The 26,774-nt window shown below is 36.1% G+C and overlaps 1 protein-coding gene across 2 annotated transcripts in view; it reads right to left on the bottom strand.

The window, feature by feature from the left end:
- Positions 1-7,477: 7,477 nt before the first annotated feature.
- LOC149794193 (matrix-remodeling-associated protein 5-like) overlaps positions 7,478-26,774 on the bottom strand; it is a 102,331-nt gene continuing 83,034 nt past the window's right edge. For both annotated transcript variants that reach the window (XM_089968303.1, XM_089968304.1), the window contains 7 exons: positions 19,984-20,102; positions 19,501-19,678; positions 18,752-18,903; positions 17,616-17,763; positions 12,982-13,106; positions 9,855-10,029; positions 7,478-7,808 (listed from right to left, as the gene is read on the bottom strand). In XM_089968303.1, coding sequence (XP_089824429.1) covers positions 9,856-10,029; positions 12,982-13,106; positions 17,616-17,763; positions 18,752-18,903; positions 19,501-19,678; positions 19,984-20,102 — 896 coding nt within the window. In that variant the 3' untranslated portion in view covers positions 7,478-7,808; position 9,855. The remainder of the gene's footprint in view (positions 7,809-9,854; positions 10,030-12,981; positions 13,107-17,615; positions 17,764-18,751; positions 18,904-19,500; positions 19,679-19,983; positions 20,103-26,774) is intronic.

Genomic DNA, 26,774 nt, shown 5'->3' with positions numbered 1-26,774 from the left:
TCAAAAAACAGAGAGACTAAACAAGGAGAAAGAAGAAGTCAATGAACTTTTAATTAAAGTGTTCTGTGGTGAATTGTGAATTGGATTGTAAAAAAATGGATAAAAGAATACATGAATGATATAAGGTAAGTGTCTTTGAGTTTTGATTTTAAAATAAGAAGCTACACTCACGCACTCATACACAGACACGTACTATAAGGGTAAAATGGGTGGGGTTTATTTTTGAGTTATTGGCAAATTGAAATTGTATTTCTTTTCGAGAAATGTGGGTGGCCCTGAAAAGGGCCTTTTTATTTTGGTGTAGGGGTGAGTTTAACCAATCAACTTTAACTGCCTTAAGCCTTTGCCACGGCCAAGGCCTACTTCTGATGATTGGGTTGAAATCACTAAGGGTGGTACGACAGGCTTAGTCACAGGGTTGGCGTGTTTAGCTCGGGAAGGTCGTATTCTCTTCGGTCGTGATAAAGAAGTCTGATACATTTGTTTCAGACTTCTTAACTCCGCTAAAATGTCCAACAGTACCGTAGCCGTTTGATTTTCACCCTCTTGTTTCTTTGCTGCTACTTCTTCTTGCTGTTGTTGCTGTTGTTTTTTTCTTACCTCTTCTTGTTGCTGTTGCTGTTGCTGTAGGAGAAAAGCTTGTTCCGCTTCCTTTTGTCGTTGCATAAATTTTTCCAATTCTTCTTTCTGTCTCTGTCTAAAATTCTCCACTTGCGGTAATGAAGAAGGTAACGAAGGTTCCGGAACAAATTCTTGCGAGGTAAGAAAATCCACAAAATCCCAATGTACCTCTTCTGAAAGTAAGTCCGGGTTCCCTTGGGCAGTCTCCCCTGCTGGTGCACCCCAATGGATCGTTTTCTGAGTTTCCGTCATGTTGAATCACTGTCGCATAGATTGACTGCACACAAGCGCTAACGAATCTATATAGACCACGTGACGTCACATACTGCTCTCTTCGGATTGGATGCGAGCTGACTGAATTTTGTAACACGTGTTCGGATTGGTGAATGAATTCAATCCGTTTCAATCCTTCCTGTACCTATAAATAAGCGCAGTTCACTGCATTGATTCACTTGTTCTCGTCGCTTCAAGATGTGGACCGATGTGCAATCTTCTACGCTTGTGTCTTCCATGATGTTCCGGACGGACATGCTCATGTATGTCCGATCCAAGTGGACCGTTGTCCACAGGACAAACACCAGCCTGTGGATACGTAGGATCTACGTTGAAAGACAAGGATGCCTGAAAAGAGTGCTGATTTACGGACCAACAGTGAGACGTAGCCTAAGGACAAGAAGAAGACCAATGCGGTACCATTTATGTTAATGAATACATTAACATAAACCCAAAGGCCCTTTTCAGGGCCAGCCATATTTCTCGAAAAGAGATAGCCTTTCCATTGCCTACCCCTTTTTTAAAAATTTTTTTAAAAAAAAAAAAATCCCATATTCAATTCCCCTTTGTCCCTAAACAACCCCCAAACTCTATTCCCATGTTAAATTCCCCTTGTACGTATATCGGCCCACAATTTTTTCCCATGTTAATTCCCCTTGTACGTATATTAACCACGATTTTTCGCCATGTTAAATTTCCATTGTACGTATATTCACCCAGGGGTCTCCGTAATGCTAATTTCCATTGTACGTATAGTGCCCCACCTTACTACTAATAGCTCATCTGTTTGTGGAAGAATTTATTTGTTCTTTTCGGGCTACCACAACAACTATACACTGAGTGGTCAGATGATATTAAAGCTGTTTAGCGGCGAATTCTGCTCGAGACAGGAAACAGACAAACCCAAGACAACAGCCTTTAATCCTCAAAATGACGGTCTAGGTGAAAAGTTTAACCGCACCAATGAAGATATATTAAGCAAATATATTACACATGATCAACGAGACTGGGATGGCCATCTTCAATTAGATATGCTTGCGTACAGATTATCCATGCATGAAAGCACGGGTCAAACTCCGAATATAATGATGATGGGACGAAAAGTTCAACTACTTGCTGACCTCCCATAAAAGTGAAACAACAAGCTGTTGACAACCCAGAAAATTAGCATATTAATAAGCTACTTACCCAAATGTGGGAAATTCATGAAAAGGCAAGTAATCATATGATGGAAGCAAGCAACTGACAGAAGAGATAATATGATCATAAGATACAGGCAAGACAGTATAAAATAGGAAACATTGTTTAGCTACACACAAAAACAAAAACGAAAGGTCGTTGTCCAAAACTGCAAACAACTCTAAAAGGCTCATTACACGTAACTGATGTGGTGTCTGATTTTGTTTATAAATACAAAACTACCCTAAAGCTGTACCAAAATGTGTCCATCATGAAAGATTGAAGTAATTCTGTGGCAGGAACCCCGTGGTTGGTAGAAGCCTCTAATATTTTTGAGCCTGACACAGATATAAGGTATGTAAGCCCTGGTATTCGTGTGAATTCTATTTGTGGAATGAACGGGACTCTTTATCGGTAGTCGGCATTAATGTACTTATCTGTTTTCTGAAGCATTAGTCGACAAATGCTCTCAGATGTTTGTGCTGAGGTTAGTTGGTAATTGTCATATTCACAGTCACCTGAGTGAATGTCCAGGACAAGCAAATGAAACTCATGGAAGCGAAGACTCTCACTACTGAGTGCTTTGATGTTGACATAGTGGAGGCTGATTGACAGATTAGCATTTTTATACGATACAGTTTGATATATTTTAAGTAGGGTATGGGCAGTTCTGTCCAGTGTATTGTGGGTTCAGTTTGGTTCTCTTGATCAAAAAATATTTCGGTATTTTGAATAGCACTCATTTTGTATAATTATGACAGAAATGGCAAAGTAATGCTTAATCAAACAAGCAACAACATGTAAGTCAATGAAAAACTTTTTGCGTATGGTGGTTTTACTTTATTGAGTTTATTTCATTCTTATACATAAAAATGAAAAGGTTATTGCTGAAATGATTGCGCGCTATATTGTAGTTTTTAAAATGTCCTAGGATTGAAGGGCTTTTCATTGTCTCTCTCTCAACCGACACTTTTCATAATGCTTGTCCAGTGTGTTGAGTGTGGTGTGGCGTGTCCTTTGTCAACTGACAGCTTCTCCATAGACACCACCGATATCACCATGGTGAGAGAAAAAAACCGTGTGAACACTGCAATTATGTGGTGTCCAGAAATGTGAAGTACAGAATGAAAGACCATTGCAGGAGATGGCATCCTAGAGATCTAGTGACTGAGCTGTCCATATATATATATATATATATATATATATATATATATATATATATATATATATATATATATATATTTCAGGTATCTTGTCGAAAACGTCGCCATTTGCATGGAAGTACGGTGCGGTATAATGAACCACTTTCACTTAATTTAAACTAGTTTTAAGAATCCTCGTACATAATTTTTTCTCCATCTTTATTTAATATGCTACTAAACTATCTTCTAATCCATCTACTTTAGTCCACAAATACAAAAGCAAACTAAACTTCATTCCACCTTTTGGGATACGAATTTGGCATCATTAAAATGCAGCGAGAATCGGTCTTGCATATATTGAAAATTTCTATATTACTAAAATCACCGCAGTGGTTATCAAAATGGCTCCAAATAATAATTAATCTTTGCCAAATCCTATCGTTTTATTAGAGTAGATTTAATTAAACCGACGGCTATGTGTTTCTGTACACAAGCGGTTAGTAAGAGAAGGACAAAGTTGGAATCGCAGTTGCAACACCGCGTGTCACCCATCTCAAACAATATAACGACTACTTATTTGCCGCTAAAATTATAACACTGAATTCTCATAAAACAATTTTTTTTCATCTTTTTTGGATTTTTCTTTCCACATCCAGAACCTTACAAAACCTGTAATTTGGCAATCTGTCAATATCCCAGATGAATGGCGAGCCTCTACCAGGGAAAAATGTCCTCTTCGTTGGGCCTAAATGAATATGTTGGCGCTCAGGCATCCAACACTGCCTCAATGTAGTCCATCTTGCACATCATGTTATCTCTACTACTACTGATTGGATGGTTTTACCAACATCATATTTTCATCAAAAATCCTTTTATGACGTATAGTTGGTCAGTTGGTCCATAATGTAAAGGTACCAATCTGATATCCAATTTGTTCATTCTATAAAGGTCTTTTTATCGCTGAAAGGTACCAGCCATGATTTCATGACTGAGCAGTTAAACCGAAGAAATGATCTTATCCCGATTTCTTGGAAATTCTTTTCGGCCGATAGAGCTGTTTATTATTGTGACGTCTTTGTCTAATGTGTTCATTTACATGTACTCTGTTTTCGTCTGCTTATTTCGTTATGTATTGTTTGTAATGATCTATGTCTCTTTCGTATCATTGCTTTATAAATTATTAAATACAAGAGATGGACTTGATTTACTTTTCATTTTTTTTTAATTAGTTTTGTTAGTTACTTTATCAATATCTTGCAATCCTGTCCCTGAAATACTGCAACTTCATCCAGATAATAGCTACCATTATTTTGACCATTAGACAATCTTCACAGCAAAAAAACAAGAGAAAAATATTTGTAAATATGTTTACCATGCAGCACTGAACTCTGTCCTTACAGTGGCACTTATCTTGATTTTTATAACTGTCTTTTACACGTCAATATATCCATCATTAGACATGGATATTGAGGACGTTGCAAGACCATTACAGTTTCGTCTAGTGAGTGACTAATCAACTATGTAATATTATATCACTTTTTCCAGACAAATTACTTACACCGTGTGAATAAACGTATAATCTAGCTTTCCTTGCTTAACGAATTAACTGTTTGATATAATAAATAACGAAACTCTTATGCATAAATATAATGTGGGATGAACAAAGTAAAATATTAATACGATTTACTGTACAACATCAAACACTGCTATTGCTTTTACGTACACAATGTCAAAATGTAAAACAAATACTTAATCTTGGCTGTTTCAATTTTGAGTACCAAAGGAAACTTATTTCACGGCCTACGGCCTTTCTCAACAATCCAATTGACAACAGAAATGCTAATATCGCTGAAAAGAATAACTTTGGTTACTGGTTAAATGAAGTGAGAAACAATATTATTTTACTACGGAAATGCCACAAAAGAAATGAAAATCTTGAAATTTTCTGCGGGTGGTGTGTGGTGTTGTTGGGAGGGGGCAGTACATGTTTCCTGCTACTGAATGATCGAAGTGTAATAGTCACTGGGATAAATTAATAAGTGAAAGTCAAAATTGTTCAAAGTCAATAAGCTAAATTATTTTGTTAGTCCTTTAATTTATTATTTATTTTATGATTACTATATATAGTTTAATTACACTAAAATGTCATTATCTTTCAAATTATATATTTATCTGGCAAGAACCACAAAACAAGTATTGAGTTATCTAAACATTTTTTATTGTCAGCAATTTTTAAAAACGTAAAGCTTTTTAAGCGATTTTATTTACACAAGTCATTTCGTCTTGCATACCTTTATACATGCTACTTTTCAGTGGATGGAGATCTTAATTCCTGGTATACACTTTGTTGATATCCACTTCTAGAGTTTTTGTACCCTGTAAGACTTAGAAGTGGTGCTGTCAGGAAGCATTGTCTTTCCGTCTCGAGAATCTTTGTGAGTTGATTTGATTTTGAAAGCTTATATTGGGCCACATGGTAAACTTGATAGTCTGCAACAATATACACCATCGGTTTGATTTTGAAACGATTATATCGGGCCACATGGTAATCTGGATAGTCTGCAACAATATTTGGCACAGGTTTGATTTTCGTTCATATCTGATATTTATGTCAAGTCAGGTTTTCGTTTTTCTCGCTTATACGTTACCAAACTAGAATGTAATCCATGTAAAACCACATAGGATCCGGTATTTATTTCAAAACTCTAAACTTCTTTCTATATATTGGCATTGTTAAAATGTAGGACATACCGATATTTGGTTCACACATGTAAACGTTTTTGTAGATGGAAATCTGGATGGGAGTGGGAGGTGTTGTTTGTTCCTAATGGAGAATATAACATGCAATAAGGTTATCGTGTGCTCAATAAGTAAAATGTATGCTAGCATTACAGCAAATGTGGGACTCATTGCATCGAGGCATGAAGAAAAGGTGGTATATTGTGTCGATGGTTTTGCTCTGAAAGACTGTGCCAGTCATGTAGACTTCTGGAACAAGTGTTTCCCTCTTCCTCGGTCAAGGATTCCAGCGCTTGAAAAGACTGAAGTCCAAATCTCCAAAACACTGCTCCCCGAACATGTTGGTCAGCTGACAGTGAGCAAGTTTGTGTGTATACTCTTCATCCTGAACTGCATGCTACTTGCCTAGCATGTCTGGTGGTAACTCTGTAAACTGACGTTCAACAACCTAATAAATATATTATCATGTTTAAAGAAAGGTAAAGAAATTGTGTATGCTGCAAATAAAAATTTCAGCAAGTCAATGATTGTTCCATTGGTGGCTGAGTTGGACATGGTAATGTCTTTAGTAAATGAGGGCTGAGCAAGTGATGCCACTTCAAGTTAAACTGCTGGAGAAAAGGTCCGACATTACGTCTCTCCAAGTCATGGGTTGCACTGCGGTTAAGAAATGACAAAACATCCGATTTAGAAATAGATTCTAACTTTGCTTCTGCAGCAGCTCTCAGCACATGATGTACCTCCTTCTGCAAATCCGTATGCCTAAAATCATCTTGACATGAGGCTGAGCAAATCTTTTCAAAAAGTTCTTGAATTTGATCAGAAGTGACAGGAATTTACTTTTAAGCTGGATCAAAAACTTGTAGGTGATGACATCTTGCTCTTGATGCTCAAGGGCTTTTTTCTCAATTTGCCCTTTTTAATCAACCACCTAGACATACGGTAGAAGCCTTCAATCTCTTTAAACGTGCAAGACAGCACAGCCAATAATTTATTAGACCTGTATCGGTGTAATATTTGGGAAATTGAAATTGTTTTCTTCCACAGTTTGAAACTTAAGATATATTACATTGTTAAAATATTTATCAACATTTTAACTTACTTTTTATATATTCTAGATTGAGATCTTCAGGTCACATAATTTTAGATGTTTTAAGTTTGTGTGCATATTTTGTTTTGTTTTAAATGTTTTTATTAACTTTTTAAAAATGGATGAGATATTTTGCCACAAAAATAAACCTATTTATTTTAAAGCTTACCAAGAAAATTTAATTTGAACATATATTTTTCAAACTTATATGAAAATAAAGGCTGTTTTCTGCTCTACAATGTTGTGCTATTTTTAGGTGTTGACCCAGTGACTTTGGAGTTTAAATGGAATTTCCCTAGAGAATTCGATATCTCATGCTTTCAATGTGAGGCGTTCAGCTGGCCGAATCGTGCCCAGCAGTGAAGCTGACTTTATTAGATGCAAAGTACTGTTCATTCACCTATTTTCATCAACAAACCAAGCAAACAGTTAAAAAGAGCAAGAAATTAACTTTATTTTAGCATAAACTGTACTGTTGGTGATGAATCTACAATGATGATATGGCTGGTAGAATATGATCATTTTTTTATAGAGCTCTGTTGAAAGTGCTACACGTCTTAAGGGAGGCTGCCAGTACATAGATATATGTAGCATGTTGTATAAAAAAGATAGCAGCCAAAACCATATTCCAGTTACAATTTATTTGTCTTTACACTAAATGGCCACATTAAAATGAGGTATTGTTTCTTTTGCACGTGAATATGTTTCTCTCGAAGCATATATCATCTCTGGGTTGCCATATTTGTATATTACTGGACGATAATCTGGAAAATATAAAGCAGAGTTAGATTCAGTATATTTTGAAAAGAATCGCACTTAAATTGGTTTAAGTGTGAGACTATCTGCCTCGGCTCAGTTTGATTGTCCCGTATGCATTTTTAGCTGCTCAAGTATTATGTTCATTGCTTATATGCTAGTAATTGAACTATTAAAGTGTCATTACTGCTACAGCACTTTATATTACTGTAACATGAATGAAACATGATATGTATTACATACTTAAATGTGAAATACTGAAACGTTGAAAGCAAAATAATTTTCTTATTGTTTCATTCCTGTATTTTCACATAGGGAAATATTATATTTCCCATCATGCTATGCAACACTTGACTGTGTGTTCATACAGAATTTATACATCCAGAAACAAAGTCATTGTGAGCTAGAACAAATAAATAGAAACTGTATAACATTTCAGACACGGATATTAATGTTTGCTAAGGAAACTTTACACAACACCATTTGCGTCTTTATGAAATTATTTCCCTTTACTTCCTTGACAACAAGGATAAACCCGATGTGCTGCATCGGATTTGCTTTGTGGTCAGATTTGACCAAAGTCAACAAACTGTCAATAAATGTAATTTACTGCAACACACTGTCATCTCAATCCTACTGCTCCCTTAAGTCATCAATAATATTTATACGATCCACCTAAGAAAGTGATATTTCCATTTTGTGCACAAATACTGGATATATTTCAAGTTGTGGAAAGTTTATTTTTTAACCCCCCACCCTCTCTCTCTCTCTCTCTCTCTCTCTCTCTCTCTCTCTCTCTCTATATATATATATATATATATATATATATATATATATATATATATATATATATATATATATATTGTTGTTGTTGGGTTTAATGCCATTTTTCAGCACACGATAGGCTATGCATGACGGCCAATATTAATGGTGGAGGAAGAACCCGGGAAGAACCACCGACCCATGAGAAGCTACCGGCACAATTTCTCACATACCCACATTGGCGAATCCTAGACTCGAACTCACGCAGATGGCTTTAGACCGGTCGGACACTCGCGGCCCCATATATATAATGAGGTCTCATACAGGGCAAATCAAAGACCTCTTGCCATGATAATTATTTTTCTTATTTCCAATGACCTTAAGATAATAATAACTGAAAGGTTCTTAAAAGAGCAAATACTACAGTAATTTTGTTCCAATCACCTACTGACCTAGCACCGCTGAACTCTAATTTAAACACTTACATGGTTTTTCTTTTATTCACATTTGTATGACTTATTCGCAAAGCGTTTTCGAACTGGATATTTGTACTTCACGCTGTGCGATACAAAACAAGACCCAAACACATAATGCAAAAAATTATTCCATTCTCAAATTACTAAACATGTACACCTAAAAATATCCAGATAATTTTTAAGAAATTTAGGGAAGCTATATTTTAAGAACCTGATTCATGTGAATTATGTACATTATGACGTTTGCTCATAGAAACTGGCCGATTCCTCGGGTTGAGAAACGTCTTTCTAACACTGACCCCCAACAGTCAACAAATAATCACTAAAATCTAAGAAAGCCTTAAATGGTCATGATAGTTGGGTATTCAATATCGGGTCATTAAAATTTGTATTACAGAGAAATGTTCAGTCAAGATTTTTTCTTCTTCATGGAACTCAAGCAATTACAATTAAGAATAAAATTAAGATAAAATGAAGTGAATGGAGATAATTAAATGTTTATTACAATAGATTTTAAGCTTCGCTACATATTAGATAAAGCATGTCACTTGAATATTTGAAAAGGTTACATTTATGTTTAATGCTAGAACAATCAAAAACTTTAAAGCAAAAACAGAACAGTAAGATAGATAAACAGAAGAAACACTAACAGTAAATACAGTGTATACTCAGACATAAATAAATGCATGCATGCATAAATAAATACATGCATACAAACATACATACATATATACATACACAGATCCATCCATCCATCCATCCATCCATCCATCCATACATACATACATACATACACACGCTTATTGTTTTACTTACTTTATGTTATGTAGACAGTTGCATTTGCTTCGGCTGATCCATAATCATTGCTAGCAATACAGATGTATACTCCTTCATGAGTGTATTGTACTTGTTTGATTACCAGCTTAGTATTTTCTGCCGAGAGAATTGCACCGCTTTCATCAGAATTTGAAATAAATCCAGATGTCCCTTTCTGAAAAATATAATCGACAAATAGTCTCTCAAATTTTCATATATTCCCTGATAACCAATACCAAGCTTTGATTTGGTAATATTCTGACAATATGTCGCTATACTTAGCCAGATATTTTATACTTTTTGCATCAGTACATAGATAAGTTGATTTTTAGACAAAATCTGATTATGATTTACTCATTTTTTCCCTTGAAATGTTCTGAGATCTATAGACTCTTGTGTATGATATAAAGCGATGAGACCCACTTCACCAGTGCCACTCAGACCTCAGTCTTAACATCAACATAAGACCAATTGGCAATGTATTTTGAGTCTGAACATCTCGATATCAGAAGTCCCTCCGCCCCAATCAAATTTTGTTTTAACTATCTGTTGTTTCTTGATTCAATATTGCAAGGTTGAACAGTCTTAGCTGTGGTATGAATAATTTAAGGCAAATTAACATATTTGCATATAATGTTTTTGGTTGCCAACAAGGCTTTTTTAGCTGAACCTGGTCTTCAACGTATAAAGCTGTTTTTCTTTTGGAGACTCAAATCAAAACAAACTCATTAAAATGTATTTGCCGTATGTTATGGTAGATACACATTTTTCAACAGCTGCTGGAATACATTTATATTGGTAATGGGGTCCGTATTTGATGACCGATTAGCAAATTGCAAAATTATGAAAGATCTTAATGAAATCAAAAGCGCAAGACATTTGTTTTGTAAATGCTAATATTTGATTTCTAAGAAACGTTAATTTTAAATGTGTTTAATATTTTTGGTAACGATGACAATATTTAAAATTAAGTAGCCATCATCTGTACAAAGGTTAAAGCTATTATTTTCAGTACTTTTTCTTTATTTGTAAATGGTTGTTTAAAGAGCTTTTTAGAAATGCATTTCTTGGTTTAGTAGCCTAAGTACAGGCCATATGACATCTATAATCAACATGTATAAATTTAATAATCTTGATGTCAAAATATTTTGATTTAAATTAAGTCAAATTCAGCTGAGCGCTTTATACTATGTATCTTTCACGTTAAGATTCTGAAAACAAAACTAAGTTGACATTTTTTAAAACAATATTTGATTGTATTTTCAAACACTTCAAAAAGAATACATGATGGTTTTTAAAGTAAAGAATTTTTGAGAAAGTACTGGCACATGATTATCTATATCTTTTCATGAGTATACATTATGTACATTAATATTTTTAATTAATGTATTAATTAACTAATGTATCATTATACATTAATATAACAACACATACAAAGCTGTAAAATATATAGAGTAGATATATTCAAGTACTCATAAATGTACGTGTATACAAATGTCATATGGTCTATATAAAAATAGTTTCTTTTAATTTTAATAATGGCACATCCATAAATCAGTTCAATAATAAGTAATAAAGACTAGATTGGAGATCTAATATTCAGGCAAATTGAATTAAATAAACGTAACAGAGAAAGGTTTGGATACAGAATATCTACATCAATAAATCGTAAGAATTAATCGGTAATATGTATTGAACAATTATACGGTAATAAGGAAAGAAGATTTCTACTTTTAAGAACTGAGAGATTAATAATTTACTAATAACTGCTACTAAGCAAATATAATACTCCATCAATTATAACATTAGGAAATATGAGAAGAAAAAAATACTGAATACTGAATCCTTTACTTTCCATCAGTAAAACATTCACTTGCAAGAAAATATACTCATTTTGCCAACTTGTAAATGGAGACTCCATGATGTATGGTGTGTTGGTTATATTGTAAAGAGATGAGAATTGTTTTATCTGATTTCAGCATAATCTTGGTAATCGTATGTCATGTTCCACACTCTTTGTTTATCAGAGGGAAGGGTACAGATGAGAATCTATAATGTTAATGTTGAAAAGACAGCCTTAATAAGTCAATCATAGGTTGTTTTCTGTAACTTCAATCCCATCTGAGTGAGAAGCAGCAACATGTACCCCTGTATTTAGGTCACAATGCCTAACTATTCTTTATAGAATTACTATAGTTTATATTCACCAGTCTCCAAGAAAAAGGTGACTCTGTCTCCTCTTAACCAGTTTGAAATGTCTTAAAGCCACATCTGTTAAAACTGGTCAAATTTGTAGGTGCAATTTTAAAAAAAGGATATATTTGAATATTTGTTATCAAATAATCAAAGATATTATTGAAATATATTTTTGTAATATCATCATTATGTTAAACAAAGGTGTCATTGTATATATAAAAAACTCTTATAAATGCATCTAACACATTTGGTTGAAATTAATATCCTTTTGTATGAACTGTTATATTAATGTATATTAATACAACATTAATTAGTTAGAAATTGCAAGATTGTGACGGGCAAATCAAAGCGCATCTAGACTATGCATGCATTACAAACTATGATGTATATTCATTAGCCCACTTGTCATGGGGCCCGAACAAGCTCACAGTATATTTGAACACCAATCCTATCTGATTTTGACACTTCCATTTATTTTTCTCCATCTTGTTGGTTTCATATTCATATCATCAATTGTGGATCATTAGTATTTGTTTTCCTTGTTTTTGTTTCTTTGTTTGAGAGGTTAAGTAATTATTTTTCATGTTACGTTGCCAATACAGTCATATTATTTCTTTCGAGATATGCTAAAGCTTTCATCAAGAATTATGCAAACACTTGATACCCCTCATGGGCCCCGCTGCAGAATATGATCTTCTTCCCAAAAGCTCGAAAGACGTAAAAACTGGGCCAGCAAGGATTAGAGTTTTGGATGTTCCCCTCTAGGCATAATCACAAGTTTTATGACACCTAACATCAGCCTAGTTACTCCGATTCTAATAGGATAGTAACCTCAATAAATTAATATATCTGAGTTGGATTCATTGCTACACATTAATAGTAATGTACCCATCCCTGGCAAAAAAGAAGAGAAAAGTAATAATGGTAGTACCGCATAAGAAAGAAATTTCCATGATATTGTTGGCCTTGGTAGTGCACTTGCATCACAAGATAGCATCAGAAGTTCGCCCCGGTGCAATAAAACAGATACAGGTGCTTTTGTAATCAGTGGTGGCACTGGAATAGTGAAATTAATTGTTTAAATCACTACTGAAGTGTGCAACAACAAAAAGTTTATAAATGCTCGTAAATTGAAAATCGTATTAAAATTTACAGCAAATGAAAGTAATATTCAAAATCATGCTGACAGTGACATAATAAACTCATGACAAGATAATATATTCCAGAAAAACAAAACTAAACATAGAATGCAGCTTTCAAAGTCTACAAAACACTCTCCCTTGAAAAGGCAGTTTCGAAAGTCTTGCTTGACAAGAATCTTTTATTGTAGAGTTGATGAGTAAAAACCAAAACTGCTGTTCTTTGCTCTAAGACTAATTTATCTCCCTATGGTTTTAAAAATATCTAAACTGCGTAATATTATACATTATTACATTTGTATACAATTCATTTTGTATTATGACGTTTCGCTTACATAACGTACAGTATGGACCCTTGTTCGGGTGAGTATGAAGTGCAGTGAACCAGCAAACCTGGTATGGACCAAATAGTTTTGATTAGTGAAAAAGAAACTGGAGTAGAATATGCCACCATTATGACACATATACCACATACATATCGTAAAAGACATAAAAGTTAATATCTCATGACTGCACATAATGTATATATTCATAATGTTTCTGCTGTTTGATATCATGGGCAAAAATGAAGTACAGCGGGGTATTTTATGAACCCAATGTTCTTTGGGCATGATGCCAATATCCAATAGTACAAATGCTATAACTTATTTAGAACATATCCCCTTTTTGAAAATTAAATTATCTTCAAAATTATTCCCCAAAATTTAGAAGAATTCATCTTTTGCTAATATGTGATATCATGTTATATAACAACATGTGTTTAGCCCCGTATATGTTTAATATGCCACAATAAGTGTTTGATAACGTCCAATAAGAGTAAAATATACCGGATCACCACACACAATATACTTGCAATGGAAGATATGGTTGCTTTTACCTAATTTGACTTGGAATATAGCCTGATGAAAATATAACTTTTATTGAAATGTATACTAACAATCTGAAAACAAAATAATATATAGACTCAATCAACATGTTTACTTTTTAAAATTTTGGCCAAGATATATTAGAGTTAAGTCTTGTTATATTAAATCTAGGGGTATTGATATATGTCAAAGCCATCTATTCCCCATAATTGTATTATCTTAACCTGACCAGATGTATGCGCAAAGGGACAGTAAATTATAATTAAAATACATGTGTTAAGAATTTACTATGTAAATTTGACTGACGTAAAATTCTGTAGCTGTTATTATCTTTATGGAGATACTATAATTAATTTCTAAAAATATAATTACTACACACTTTGCAAAGCAAAATCTCTCTGTAAATTTATTACCTGTATTTGGTTGCTAGCGCCTCGGTTTTGTATCTGTACATTGTGTCACCGTAGGTTTTCCATTTTCATCAAAACAATCTCGAACATGACAATGCTAATTATTTTATCCTTGATAGCCATTGATCATGCTAAGATTACTTTATAGAGCCCCGAGAAGTTTATAATAGACACGTGTTCGCAAAAGTATTTTGCCAATATCGCCTGAGACACCGGTTACTATGGTTATAGCCCCGACAATTATGATTGGTCTGCTTACAATAGTTGCTGTGGTTGGGATCCCTGCCACTCCCAGACCAATCATTGACATTGCGATTCAGTAAACAGCATCAGCAACAAGACATACACATAGCATCAGCAACAAGACATCCACACAGCATCAGCAACAAGACATACACATAGCATCAGCAACAAGACATACACATAGCATCATCAACAATACATGCACACAGCATCAGCAACAAGACATACACATAGCATCAGCAACAAGACATACACACTACATCAGCAACAAGACATGCACACAGCAACAGCAACAAGACATACACATAGCATCAGCAACAAGACATACACATAACATCAGCAACAATAGATACACACTACATCAGCAACAAGACATACACTCAGCATCAGCAACAAGACATACACATAGCATCAGCAACAAGACATACACATAGCATCAGCAACAAGACATACACTCAGCATCAGCAACAAGACATGCACACATCATCAGCAACAAGACATACACACAGCATCAGCAACAAGACATACACATGGCATCAGCAACAAGACATACACTTAGCATCAGCAACAATACATACACATAGCATCAGCAACAAGACATGCACATAGCATCAGCAACAAGACATACACATGGCATCAGCAACAAGACATACACATGGCATCAGCAACAAGACATACACATGGCATCAGCAACAAGACATACACATGGCATCAGCAACAAGACATACACATGGCATCAGCAACAAGACATACACTTAGCATCAGCAACAAGACATACACATAGCATCAGCAACAAGACATGCACACAGCATCAGCAACAATACATACACATATCATCAGCAACAATACATACACACTGCATCAGCAACAAGACATAGTCGTATTTCACGAGCAACGCATTTCTCTTTGTGATTTCATCTCGCAGTTGTTTCTATGCTTCGATTATTTTTTTCAAGCCAGTAGCAATGCTCAAAATGTCGACCAGGATCAGGTGTAACATGCACTTCCAACCAAATATTGGCATTTATACTGAAGCAACTGCTATACAATCACAGAAAATATATGTTTTGGGAATATATACAGTTTTGATAATTGCACACCTCACCACATATCAAGTGTTTTAAAAATAATCGCAGTGGATATTATTTGAGATGTCCAGGCATTCACTGCAAAATAATTTGTACCTGCTATAGCAATTTCCAAACTCAGTGTGTTGTAAACAAACTCGTTCAGCAGGCTGCATAAACTAGCATTACCATAAAATAGATTGTTTTGTGTCCTTGAATATATTTTTCATCAATTACGTATTTGGCCAAATCACTTAACGCTGATCATTACAAAGGATTAAACCAACATGTCGATGACCGCCGCTTGCATAACGATATCCGATAACATAAAATACAATGCCCATCTTGGATACTGACTCCATACTTTCGATGTCTTTGAATGTTAAGACCTTTTTGCGAAACTCAACATCGCGCAATTCGCTTATACTCTTCGTCTGCTAGATATTTAACTTTCTTACAAAAACGTGACATTGGTGATTCTAAAGTCATCTCTCTAATTAATTTATTCTTGATTATCTTCGCTACTGCTACTATATTCGCTTGCTGTTTCAGCCATCATGAATTTGTAGTTTCATTCGTTTCTAAATCGTACTAAGTATTATAGTCAACTTCAGTGGCTATTATATTCTTGCACAATATTATATAATGTTTCTTTTCAGTTTTTTTCTTACAATACTGGCCATGTTGATATCGATGCTGTTTCAAGAAAATTCTTAAGCGGATTAATATATCAACAAACTCCGAATAAATATAAGAAAAATCATAATCTTTTGGGCCTCTTCGACAAAACTGCATGATGCATTTATGCAAAACAGCGATTTAATCTTCTGTGAAACACACTTCAATGATATGGTAGAATAGTCTAAGAATCAGATATGCTCATAAATTCTTTCAAAATGATTTACGCATTAATCTATGATTTTTCGTAATTTATATATACTGTGGTAATTGTTTAATGTAAAAATATTCAATGCCTATATAAAATATTCACAGACTTACTCTGTCAGCATAAAATATTCCCAGTTTAACTCTGCCACAGCCATTATACAGTATATTGGCAATCAATAATGTTATTCCAGCAGTAGCATCTGGTAGCACAGAAAAGCCACAATCAATTATATAGGCTTGACTGATTTTGGTTTGCTAAATCGTTTTAGTGATCAAATTGTGTACTAATTATATTTTCAGAAACTAAACATCGTATTTCCCAAAACTAAAGAGCAGCTATATGGTGTGATGCTATCTGATATTCCTATGTAACATTCTTCACACCAGCATTATAATTATATGATCCCATAACGCATATAGTCGCGTGTAATGATAAGGGTAAAAAAAATTTTAAAAAATTGGGGAGTGTAGAAGACGTTGCTCTATATTAGTACCCCAAAATCTAAAACAACTCTAAAATCCCTATTTATCCTCTACTCTGTGTTGCAATTAAGGAATGTATTGCGAATTTTACGAAGCTGCACAGATTTATTTTCAAACTGCAAGCTCAGTGAAGAAAATATTGGCATCTCTAATGGCACAAAATCCAGGACTATCCTGGTTTAGTTCTGTTACTTTCCCTCATTTTGTTTCCATGTAATTAATTGTTACAAAACAAAAAACAAATTACATATGTGCATTAGTAAGGTAGTGAATGTAAAACACAATTATTAAAGTTTGCCTTGAAAATAGAAGACAAATGATTGGGGTCAAAACGTGAGATATCAGTGATCATGACATTCAATTACACTGTTATGCCACGTGACATATTCAGTGGCACTGTTATGCCACATCTCATATTTTATTAAGGACAGTGACTATTTATGCAGATTAAGTCTCTTTTCACTCATACTTCCAAATACTTGGAGCTTGGTTTCTGCGTTGGCTGATCCCACAGCATTCTGAGCATGACAAGTGTATGTTCCAGAATTGTAAAATCTGGCACCTCTTATAGTTAGAAAATTAGAAACTGTAATTGTATTTGCTGGCAGATGATTATTCTGAAAGAAACATTAGCAATCAGTGAAAAAGATAGAAATAATCATATGCTCATTTTATTAAAGAAAATTAAAGGAAGAGATTGTTGTAGAACACAATATAAACCCGTAATGTATCTCTCTCTCTCTCTCTCTCTCTCTCTCTCTCTCTCTCTCTCTCTATATATATATATATATATATATATATATATATATATATATGTGTGTGTGTGTGTGATTAGAATTTTTAACATAACTTTTAAAAAAATTCAGTCAAATCGATACGATGTCTGCATTGTGTCACTTCACAGCGATGTCTAGCACTGGGCGTTATGCCGCTGACATGTAGCATGATGTCCTACCCAGTTACATTATCCTGACAGAAAGCTGATCAGTCCTAACATTAACTTACTGATGCTGAGCGCCAAGTGAGGTAGCTGTTAGTATCATTTTTGTAAGTCTTTGGTATGACTCGGCTGGGGATCCAACCCATGACCTCCCGCATCCGAGGTGGACGCTCTAACCACTAGGCCACCGGAGCGGTCACCATTTATGTAAATCTTTGGTATGACTCTGACGGGGATCGAACCAACGACCTCCCGCTTGTGTGTGTGTGTGTCTGTGTGTGAACTCCCTCCGACGTTTTGTCAGATGAAGTTCAAAACAGAATATAATTAAAAAAGGAGTTGAACGTACAAAACCGCATATCTAACAAAATTATTGTTTGAAAATTATAGATATTGCACCTAATATATATATATATATATATATATATATATATATATATATATATATATATATATATATATATATATATATATATATATATATATATATATATATATTCGGAATTGTTAAGGAATGACCGTAAGTGTGAATGTCCCCTATATGTTGGCATTCAACCAACATTTGTGATTTCGGTCATTCCTGCATAAGCAGTAACCGTAATATCCCTTAGGACCAAACCTAATTGTGAGTGCAAATTTAGGTATATAGGTGTGCCGGTAGGTACCCCATTAAAATTCCAAGATATGACTGGACTTGGAACTCCAGTGTAATTGCATGTAAGAGTTAGATCGAACCCATTAAGAACGACCTCCTTGTCTATCATCGAAACTCTTGGTGGTTCGGAATGTATCGTTGTTAAATGTGTTGTCGTCAGTTCTAAAAAAAATAAAACGTTATTTGTACCTTTTTAGACGGATTTGAATTATATTGCATTTTTGAGGTTACATAAATACATGCATGCATCAATCCATCGATCCATCCATCCATCCGTACATACATACATACATACATACATTTGATTTTTCAAATAGCTTGAAATCTGTCCTCTGCCAAACATTGCAAAGAAGCAGTTATCAGCAAGATATGACATTTTAATACGGATTTGATTGTTCGATCAAATTAAAGAAATTGCAGAGGCAAACTAAAATAGAAATAATTAAGAGGGACACTACTCTTATCATCATCGCAAGACACTGGCAACAATTCTCAATGTATCTTTATCCGGATTCTGATTGTCGCCTGTGGTCTGTGACAATGTACTTTTAGGAAGCCATCAATACATTTATCTAACAATATAATATTGAAGACAGTTGCACAGATAGATACAAATAAAGTCACTCAGTAAACAGAGAGAGAGAGAGAGAGAGAAGAGTTAGTCAATTAGTTAAGTGGTTGGCCGACTGAAAATTATACTGGCGTGGTATAAGTACATAGTAAGATTTTAGTGTCCTGTATGTTTTTCTTTGTACTTACTTGGTTCAACACGAAGATGAAACTGCACGGACTTCCTGCCATAATAGTTCGTACCAACGCAAGAATAAATGCCAGAATCCGTAACCAAGGTTGTTTGAATCACCAGGGTGTGTCCTCTATTTTCAACATGCATCCTTTCCTCAGCATGCGTTGTTGTAACAATAAACCTTTTGCTTTGCTTCCAATAATATATCAAAAGATGAAACGAGCATAGATTATATAGATATATAGATGTTAGAAGGAAGAATAAACTGTCAGGAAGCGGATGTCTATAGACAAGAAGTGGATGTCTATGGACAGGAAGTGGATGACTATGGATGGGAAGAAAGTACAATAGGCAACATATGATGGTCAGGAAAAATGAAAAATTTAAAGTTGGAATATATTAAACAATTAAAAAGTAACTTTATCTATGAGTTTCAACAAAAGAGTTATTTCTGAGTTTTAAAATTGTAAAATGTTGAGGTACAAAAGAATATATACCGTTGTTACATCCCATTGTATTTCTGGTTCAGGATGACCGGAAAATTCACATAACAATCTTAAGCTGGTTCCCTCTTCAACTGTTTTATCACTTGGTGACTGCTTTATCTCTGGAGCACCTGTAATATAATAGAATAGAATAGAGTAAGTAGACTAGACTAGAATAGAATAGAATGGAACACACATACACACACAAATGCATACCTACATATATGTAAGCAATAGTTTTGAAGAAAACAAAAGCAACACATTTTTCATTAGCAAGGAAATATTATTGTACTAAATAGTATTGTACTATGAAAAAGTACCGAAAGATATCAGTAATATGAATCAAATTATAAGGAAACTTATTAAGGGCAGTAAACATTCTATTTAAAAATTTCTGAAGGCAATGTCTGGTATATTCTCCACTTGTTTACACGTAGTTTTACGAGATCTGGCCATGAAATAACTTTCAATGACTTATTTCGTACCACATGTAGGTCAATTTATCCAGGCTCATAAAATAAAGCGAAGATCACGATGAACAAATCCTCAAGAGATTTACTTATCTGTCAAACGATAAGATGAATATAAACTCTGGTGTTTTGCACATTGAAAATACTTATGTTTCTAAGTACCAGCTACAAAAAGGTGGAAATTTGTGACATTCGTAAGTAGTGAATGGGGTCACTTTGGCGTCAAGGGGAATTAGCATTGAAAAACACCCTGGGTCACTTTGGCGTCAGTGGGAAATTTAACATTACGAAAACCCCTGGGTCACTTTGGCGTCAAGGGAAATTTAACATTACGAAAAGCCCTGGGTCACTTTGGCGTCAATGGGAAATTAACATGGGAATAAATTGTGGGTCTGTTGAGCGTCATGGGGAAATGGAACAGGGTCGGGACCCTATTTTAATAAGGTCCCGACCTGATGGGTCTATCGAAATGGAAGAGGGGAAAAAATTGAAACAGGGAGGGGTCTCTATTTTTCTTTTTTAAAAAAAATAAAAAAGGGTAGGCAATTGAAAGTCAAGATCTTTTCCAGATATTGGAGTGGCCCTGAAAAGGGCCTTTGGGTTTCTTCTTCTTCTTCTAATTTCTTCTATTTCTCCACCAGCTTCTTATTTTCTGTCCTACACTTTTTCTATTCTTTTCTTTCTTTTCTTCCTCCTTTTTATTCTTTTTCTCTTCTTCCTGCTTCTCCTCCTCTTCTTTCTTCCTCTTCTCATTTTCTTCTTCTTTTTCAATTTTTTCGTTCCATGCTCTCATCCTAATCCTTTCCTCTTCATCCTCCTTCTCCTCCTTTATTTCTTTCAACAGATCACTGATGATTTCCTTTAGTTTTCGTAAGTTGTTAATCTCCATCTTCACTCGATGGGGACTATAAGAATAATGATCCTCGTTTAGCCTAACTAACATTTGCTCCATCATGCCCAAACTGTCCAGGACGTCTTGCAATTTTTTCATTTTATCAAGGTGGTTCGAAGCCATCTTCTTTTTTATTCTTTGCAGAATGGTGTGAATGACAAACTTTGTGGGTTCTTATAGTTAAAGCGCGGACGTGAAGGAAAACATCCCCTAAAACAAAATTTATATTACCTAGATCATGACCTAACAACGCGCGGACGTGAAGGAAAACATCCCCTACTTTTCTCATCTCATATTATCTACTATCCACATACGCGGAGCAGCAATAAACAAACCCCAAATCTACTATCCACACACGCAAAGCATTAAAATGAAACCCAGATCTACTATCCACACAAACCAACTTAAGCTCTTACAAAACCCAATAATCTACTATCCACACAAACGTACGTGAGCGCTTACAAAAACAAACACATACACTCACACTAGGAAAAAAAGAGTCAGTGTTTATATTCACACTATTCTACATACACACATTGGCAAATAGATTACTATATCTTTCCTAAAGGTTTGGGTAGCCCTGAAAAGGGCTGTTTTGTAAGAACTCCAGGGCACCTGGTTAATGATGGCACCTTCCAGGCCTGGCACCACACACACATCTCCGACTCCAATCTCCTTTCACTCTTCTTTTGACTGGGAGCGCAGAGGGAGGATGATTGGAGTCAGCACCCCAATCCTCTGTCTCTGGAATATTGTAAGACATCCTCTCTCCTATTTTCTTTTCCTCCTCTTCCCTCTGTCTTCCCTCCTCCTCTTCTTTCTTTATCCTTGCCTCTTCTACTATGGCCTCTGCAGCCAGCTCATTCACTATACGCCTAGCATATTCCAGGTGCATCTGGAGTTCTAGAAACTTTACAATTCTTGTATTCATTGTCTTGCTGTAAACAGGTCGACGATGGGTAGCCCAACTGACGATTAGTTTTCAATTTATACTAAAAGCGCAGACGTGAAGGAAAACATACCCCTAAAACAAAAGTTATATTATCTAGATTATAACCAAACAACGCGCGGACCTAAAAGAAACACTCACTCACTTTTTTTTGCTACCCATTACTATTGTAAAAATTTTCATTAAAAATAATATACTATCCACATACGCGGAGCAGCAATAAACAAACCCCAAATCTACTATTCCCACACGTCAAAGATAAAAAACATTATCTACTATCCACACAAACGTACTTGAGTGCTTACAAACACAAACACATACAATCACACCAGAAAAGAGTGAGTGTTTATATTCATACTACTCTACATACACACATCGGCAAATCAATTGTTATTTCTTTTCTAGAAATTGGGGTAGCCCTGAAAAGGGCTGTTTTTTTGTGTGCGAAGTTGAAGCTAGGGCGATCTTTTAGTTTCTAAGAATGCGACGTCCTCTGACGATAGGTCTGCTTCTTCGGAAAGAGAAGAAGAACTCTTTGGTGTCGATACGACAATCGACAAAGCCTCTGTAAGGTTCAGGTTGCTGCTGCTGCTGCTGCTGCTGCTGTTGCTGTTGCTGCTGTCTCTGAAGTCCGTACTTCTCTGTCCATTCTTCTTTCTCCCTGTTCACTTCTTCTCTGAAGAGCTCTTCTATCAGGTCTTCAGTGACTTTTAACATTCTCACATTCTCTATCTCTTCTGGCTTCGTTATCAAACTGTGTCTGACCCTATGCAAATTCACGTAGGCTTCGTTTAGATTAGCTAGTTTGGAGCACATCTTCGTAGGAGGATGAGTCGACAATGGATGGTTAGACTGTAAACTACCCCGGCTTTAAAGTCAAAGCGCGGACGTGAAGGGAAACATCCCTCTACGGTTTTTGAGCCGGAACGTTCAATGAGTGTCATGAGAGAGATAGAGAGAAGTCAAAGAGCATGAATCAACATTCTTATAGCCAAACAAAAGACAAAGGCATTTTTTTCAAAACACAACATTTTTTTATTCAAAATCACTTAACACTAACAAACAACACTAACATTTTTTAACAATAATCCAACAATATAACATCAAACATTTTTTTTCAAATCACAAACATTTTTTTTTCAATTTACACTCTACTTTAAACAGGGTTGGCAACGTTGTGAATGAAATTCTGATTTCCACTGTTGGAAGTCATTAGGCCATTGATGGACATTACGTTTCCTAGCTTGAGACAAAATATAAGCATAATGGTCACAAAACCATTTATCTACTTTTACATCGTTTCTAGAAGAAGAACGACGATCAAAATGAGTCACTAAATGTTCTAAGGAATAGCCCAGACTGCGATGATGCAGAAAATACACACAATATTGTCCACACACCAAGGAATCTGTGCCTTGTAATTTCGCATTATTGAATCGTGTGGTCTGAGCATTTCTTCTCATAAAGTCGATGATATCCTCTTCCAAAGGAGTCAATCCATACGAATCGAAATATTCCACACATCCTTCTTGAGGAAAGTAGACGGCTACCCAGTGGGTTCCTGGGAGATGACTGTCGTCCGTCTTGATCACATAAGCTAGATGGTCTTGAGGTTTGCGATGAGGGAGTTCATCTTTAGCACAGACGACAGGATTCCAAAAAGCCGTGTACGAGCTGTGGTTCAAAAGGTAATAATGTTCCCAGGTATCCATTTATTTGTGTGTTTTTTTTCTTCACAGGTAATGATAAGTGATCAATTCGATCCTGACTTTTTGCTTGAAAATGTCTGACAAGTAAAAGGCATTTAGATCCGACTTCTTACTCTGGTCAAAGAGAGATTCGATGCGACGGCACTCCAGAGACGTTAATGGAGGAGAAGAATGTTTATCCAACCCTTTATACCACTCGCTCAACACGAATTCTATCTCGATGTGACCCCAAGCTTTGTCCAGATATTCGTCCAACTTTTCTTCTTGACTTAACATCAAGCATTTGTCGTGTTGAATTTGACTGGGATGATCGTTGTGACATCCATAGCACTCTTCCTTGATCAATTCTTTCATTATATCTGCCAGGAATGTAGCAAAACAGGAGACTAAATGGGCTTCTTGTTCGGGCCATCTCGACTTCATCATAACTTCGTCGTCTTTGTCTTGGGATTCTTCTTCTTCCACGGTCTCCTCACATTCTATGTCCAAAGTTTCTCCACTAGGTAAAGAGGGATAACAGTCTTCCATGACTTCTAATAATCTAGAATGACTTTTCTCAAACTGTTGATTTCTATGGTATTATCAAATTCTGCATACAGGATGACGTTCACTGTGTTCCCTGCCTCCAGTGCACTCGCAAACTGAATTTCCACACGAATCTGGCCGGATTTTATAGGATGGAAATGTCCTTCATCGCTGCCTTGGTCTGGAGTGAAATCAAAAGCCCACAAAGCGTAGCCTCCTGCGTAATCCTCGTACGTAATGCCTTGACTGGTGTTGGTTCCTAACTGTCCGGTGGCTTCGTACAGCGACAAGTACGATCTCAAATAATTCCTGTCACCAAACTTAGGCTCAAAGGGTCGGGTACACAAGGTCTTGCCATCGCGACTGACTTCAATCTTGGACACATTGTAATGTTGAAACTGGAAAGGATTTTCATGGTAGGCTCCGTTAAAGGCTGAATTCTTGACGATGCCAACGATCAAACGTTTGGGTAACTGTCCTTGGAACAGATGATCTTCGATCATGGATCGCTGTCCAGCAGGAATGGTGAACGTTTTCACTTCCACTCGTCGGATCGGATACTTAGCGGTCGTTCTGCTCAACGTCTGACTGATGTCGTTTCCCACTTTAGGCAACACTTCCACACGACGCACGTAGAGTCTGGCTTCTTGAATGATAGTTTTGTAAGTGGCATCAGCAGCAGCCATTAAATGGAAAGAGGCACTGCTACGGTTCAGTCTCAGGCGGATATCCACACCGTTCAGCAAATACTTCTCTTGTAACCACATGTCTAGATGCAAGCGATCTTTCATTTCTAAAGTGCGACTTAGTGCAATTTTCGTTCGTCGTTCTACAAATCCCGTTAAATTTGAATCATTTCCAGCAATTGCAATGGTGTCGAACTTAGTCGCTTTGTCAGGTTTCCATACCACGCAAGCATCCAGATGAGTGTTCTTGACTTCTTTTCCGTAACTCAGGAGATTTTCCAGGTAGGCTCGATAAGGGTAAGTATCCATGCTGCTGTTGACCAGTTTGTTATTCAAGTACAAGTCCACTTCGCTAAACAAGGAATGCATGAAATTATAGACGGGAGCTACTGCTTCATCAACGTCTAGGTTAGCGTTGGGTGGTTCGATCACTTTCACTTTCAAATACAGGTAACTACTATTCAGATCGATGTAATCCTCGGGTTGTCCTTTGATGTCAAGCCCAATGGGAGCGGAATCCGTCAAAGAGGAGACGGGTTGAAATTCCACCCACTGGGATTCTTGCATCGTCATCATCGTGGGTGGCATGGCAAACAGATCCAGTTCCGACCTGGAACAAGCGCAAGATTCTCGGTGCATCATTTTCTTCTTTTCTTCAATAATCGAAAACGTCTAAGTCTCGAACGGTTCTTCTTTCATTTGTCTTTCTAGCTTTAGAAGTGTGAAGTCTGGTGAAAGGGTGTTTTCTTCGTCGTCTCTTTCTGCCTTGTCCTTGCTGAATGCCTGACTCGGTAGCGTGCAGGGCACTTATAGGTGTTTCTCGTCGACCCAAAAGGTCTTTACCCGTTTGCAACAAGACATTTTTGCCTGCCCTCAAGAAAGCTTCTTTGGGGTTTTGTTTGTCGATGATGACATTTTGGAGAAATTCTTTGCCTTGCGTCAGTGCCGCATCTTTCAAGGCGTGCAATCCGCGTGTCACCATCGGTTTCAACACCGGGGCCACCGAACGAAAGGCCGATTTTAGCATATCTCCTAAACCGTGTCCTCGCTGTCGACCAACCCCTCGGTACACTGGATACATGACTTACGAATCGTGAGAGAACCGTTTTCGAAAATGGAGATTCACCGTGACTTTTTCCTTGGTGAATGGAATATTGTGTCTCAGATCTCCTTTTATAGCAATGTTGACAGTGTCCAAATATGACTTGCTGACAGGCAAATAGTGAGGATGCACAAATTCGCGGTGTACGTGATAGGTGTTTCCACCTTCCTGGTCACTGGTCGTGGCACTATCCACTTTGAAAGGAATGACACGCAGTAACGGTACGGAGGTGTGTCCCACCACGTTGTACTCCACCACATCAGAATACACAAAGATCAAATTCAATCCTTGGTTCAGTTCTACAGGGAATCGAAAAAAACTTGTAAAATTCCATGTTGCTGTTGATCTTCGGTTTAAAATTTGGAGCCATTTTTGTGTCTCCACCTAAAATATCAAACAAAAGTCACGATTAAAACTGATGGACAACCTTTGGGTATCCTGAAATTTCATCAGTAAGCGACGAGCCATTT

This window comes from Sinohyriopsis cumingii, chromosome 8 (genome assembly GCF_028554795.1).
Source record: "Sinohyriopsis cumingii isolate HCF-2022 chromosome 8, ASM2855479v2, whole genome shotgun sequence".
NCBI lineage: Eukaryota > Metazoa > Mollusca > Bivalvia > Unionida > Unionidae > Sinohyriopsis > Sinohyriopsis cumingii.
This window is presented reverse-complemented; position numbering and strand designations above follow the sequence as displayed.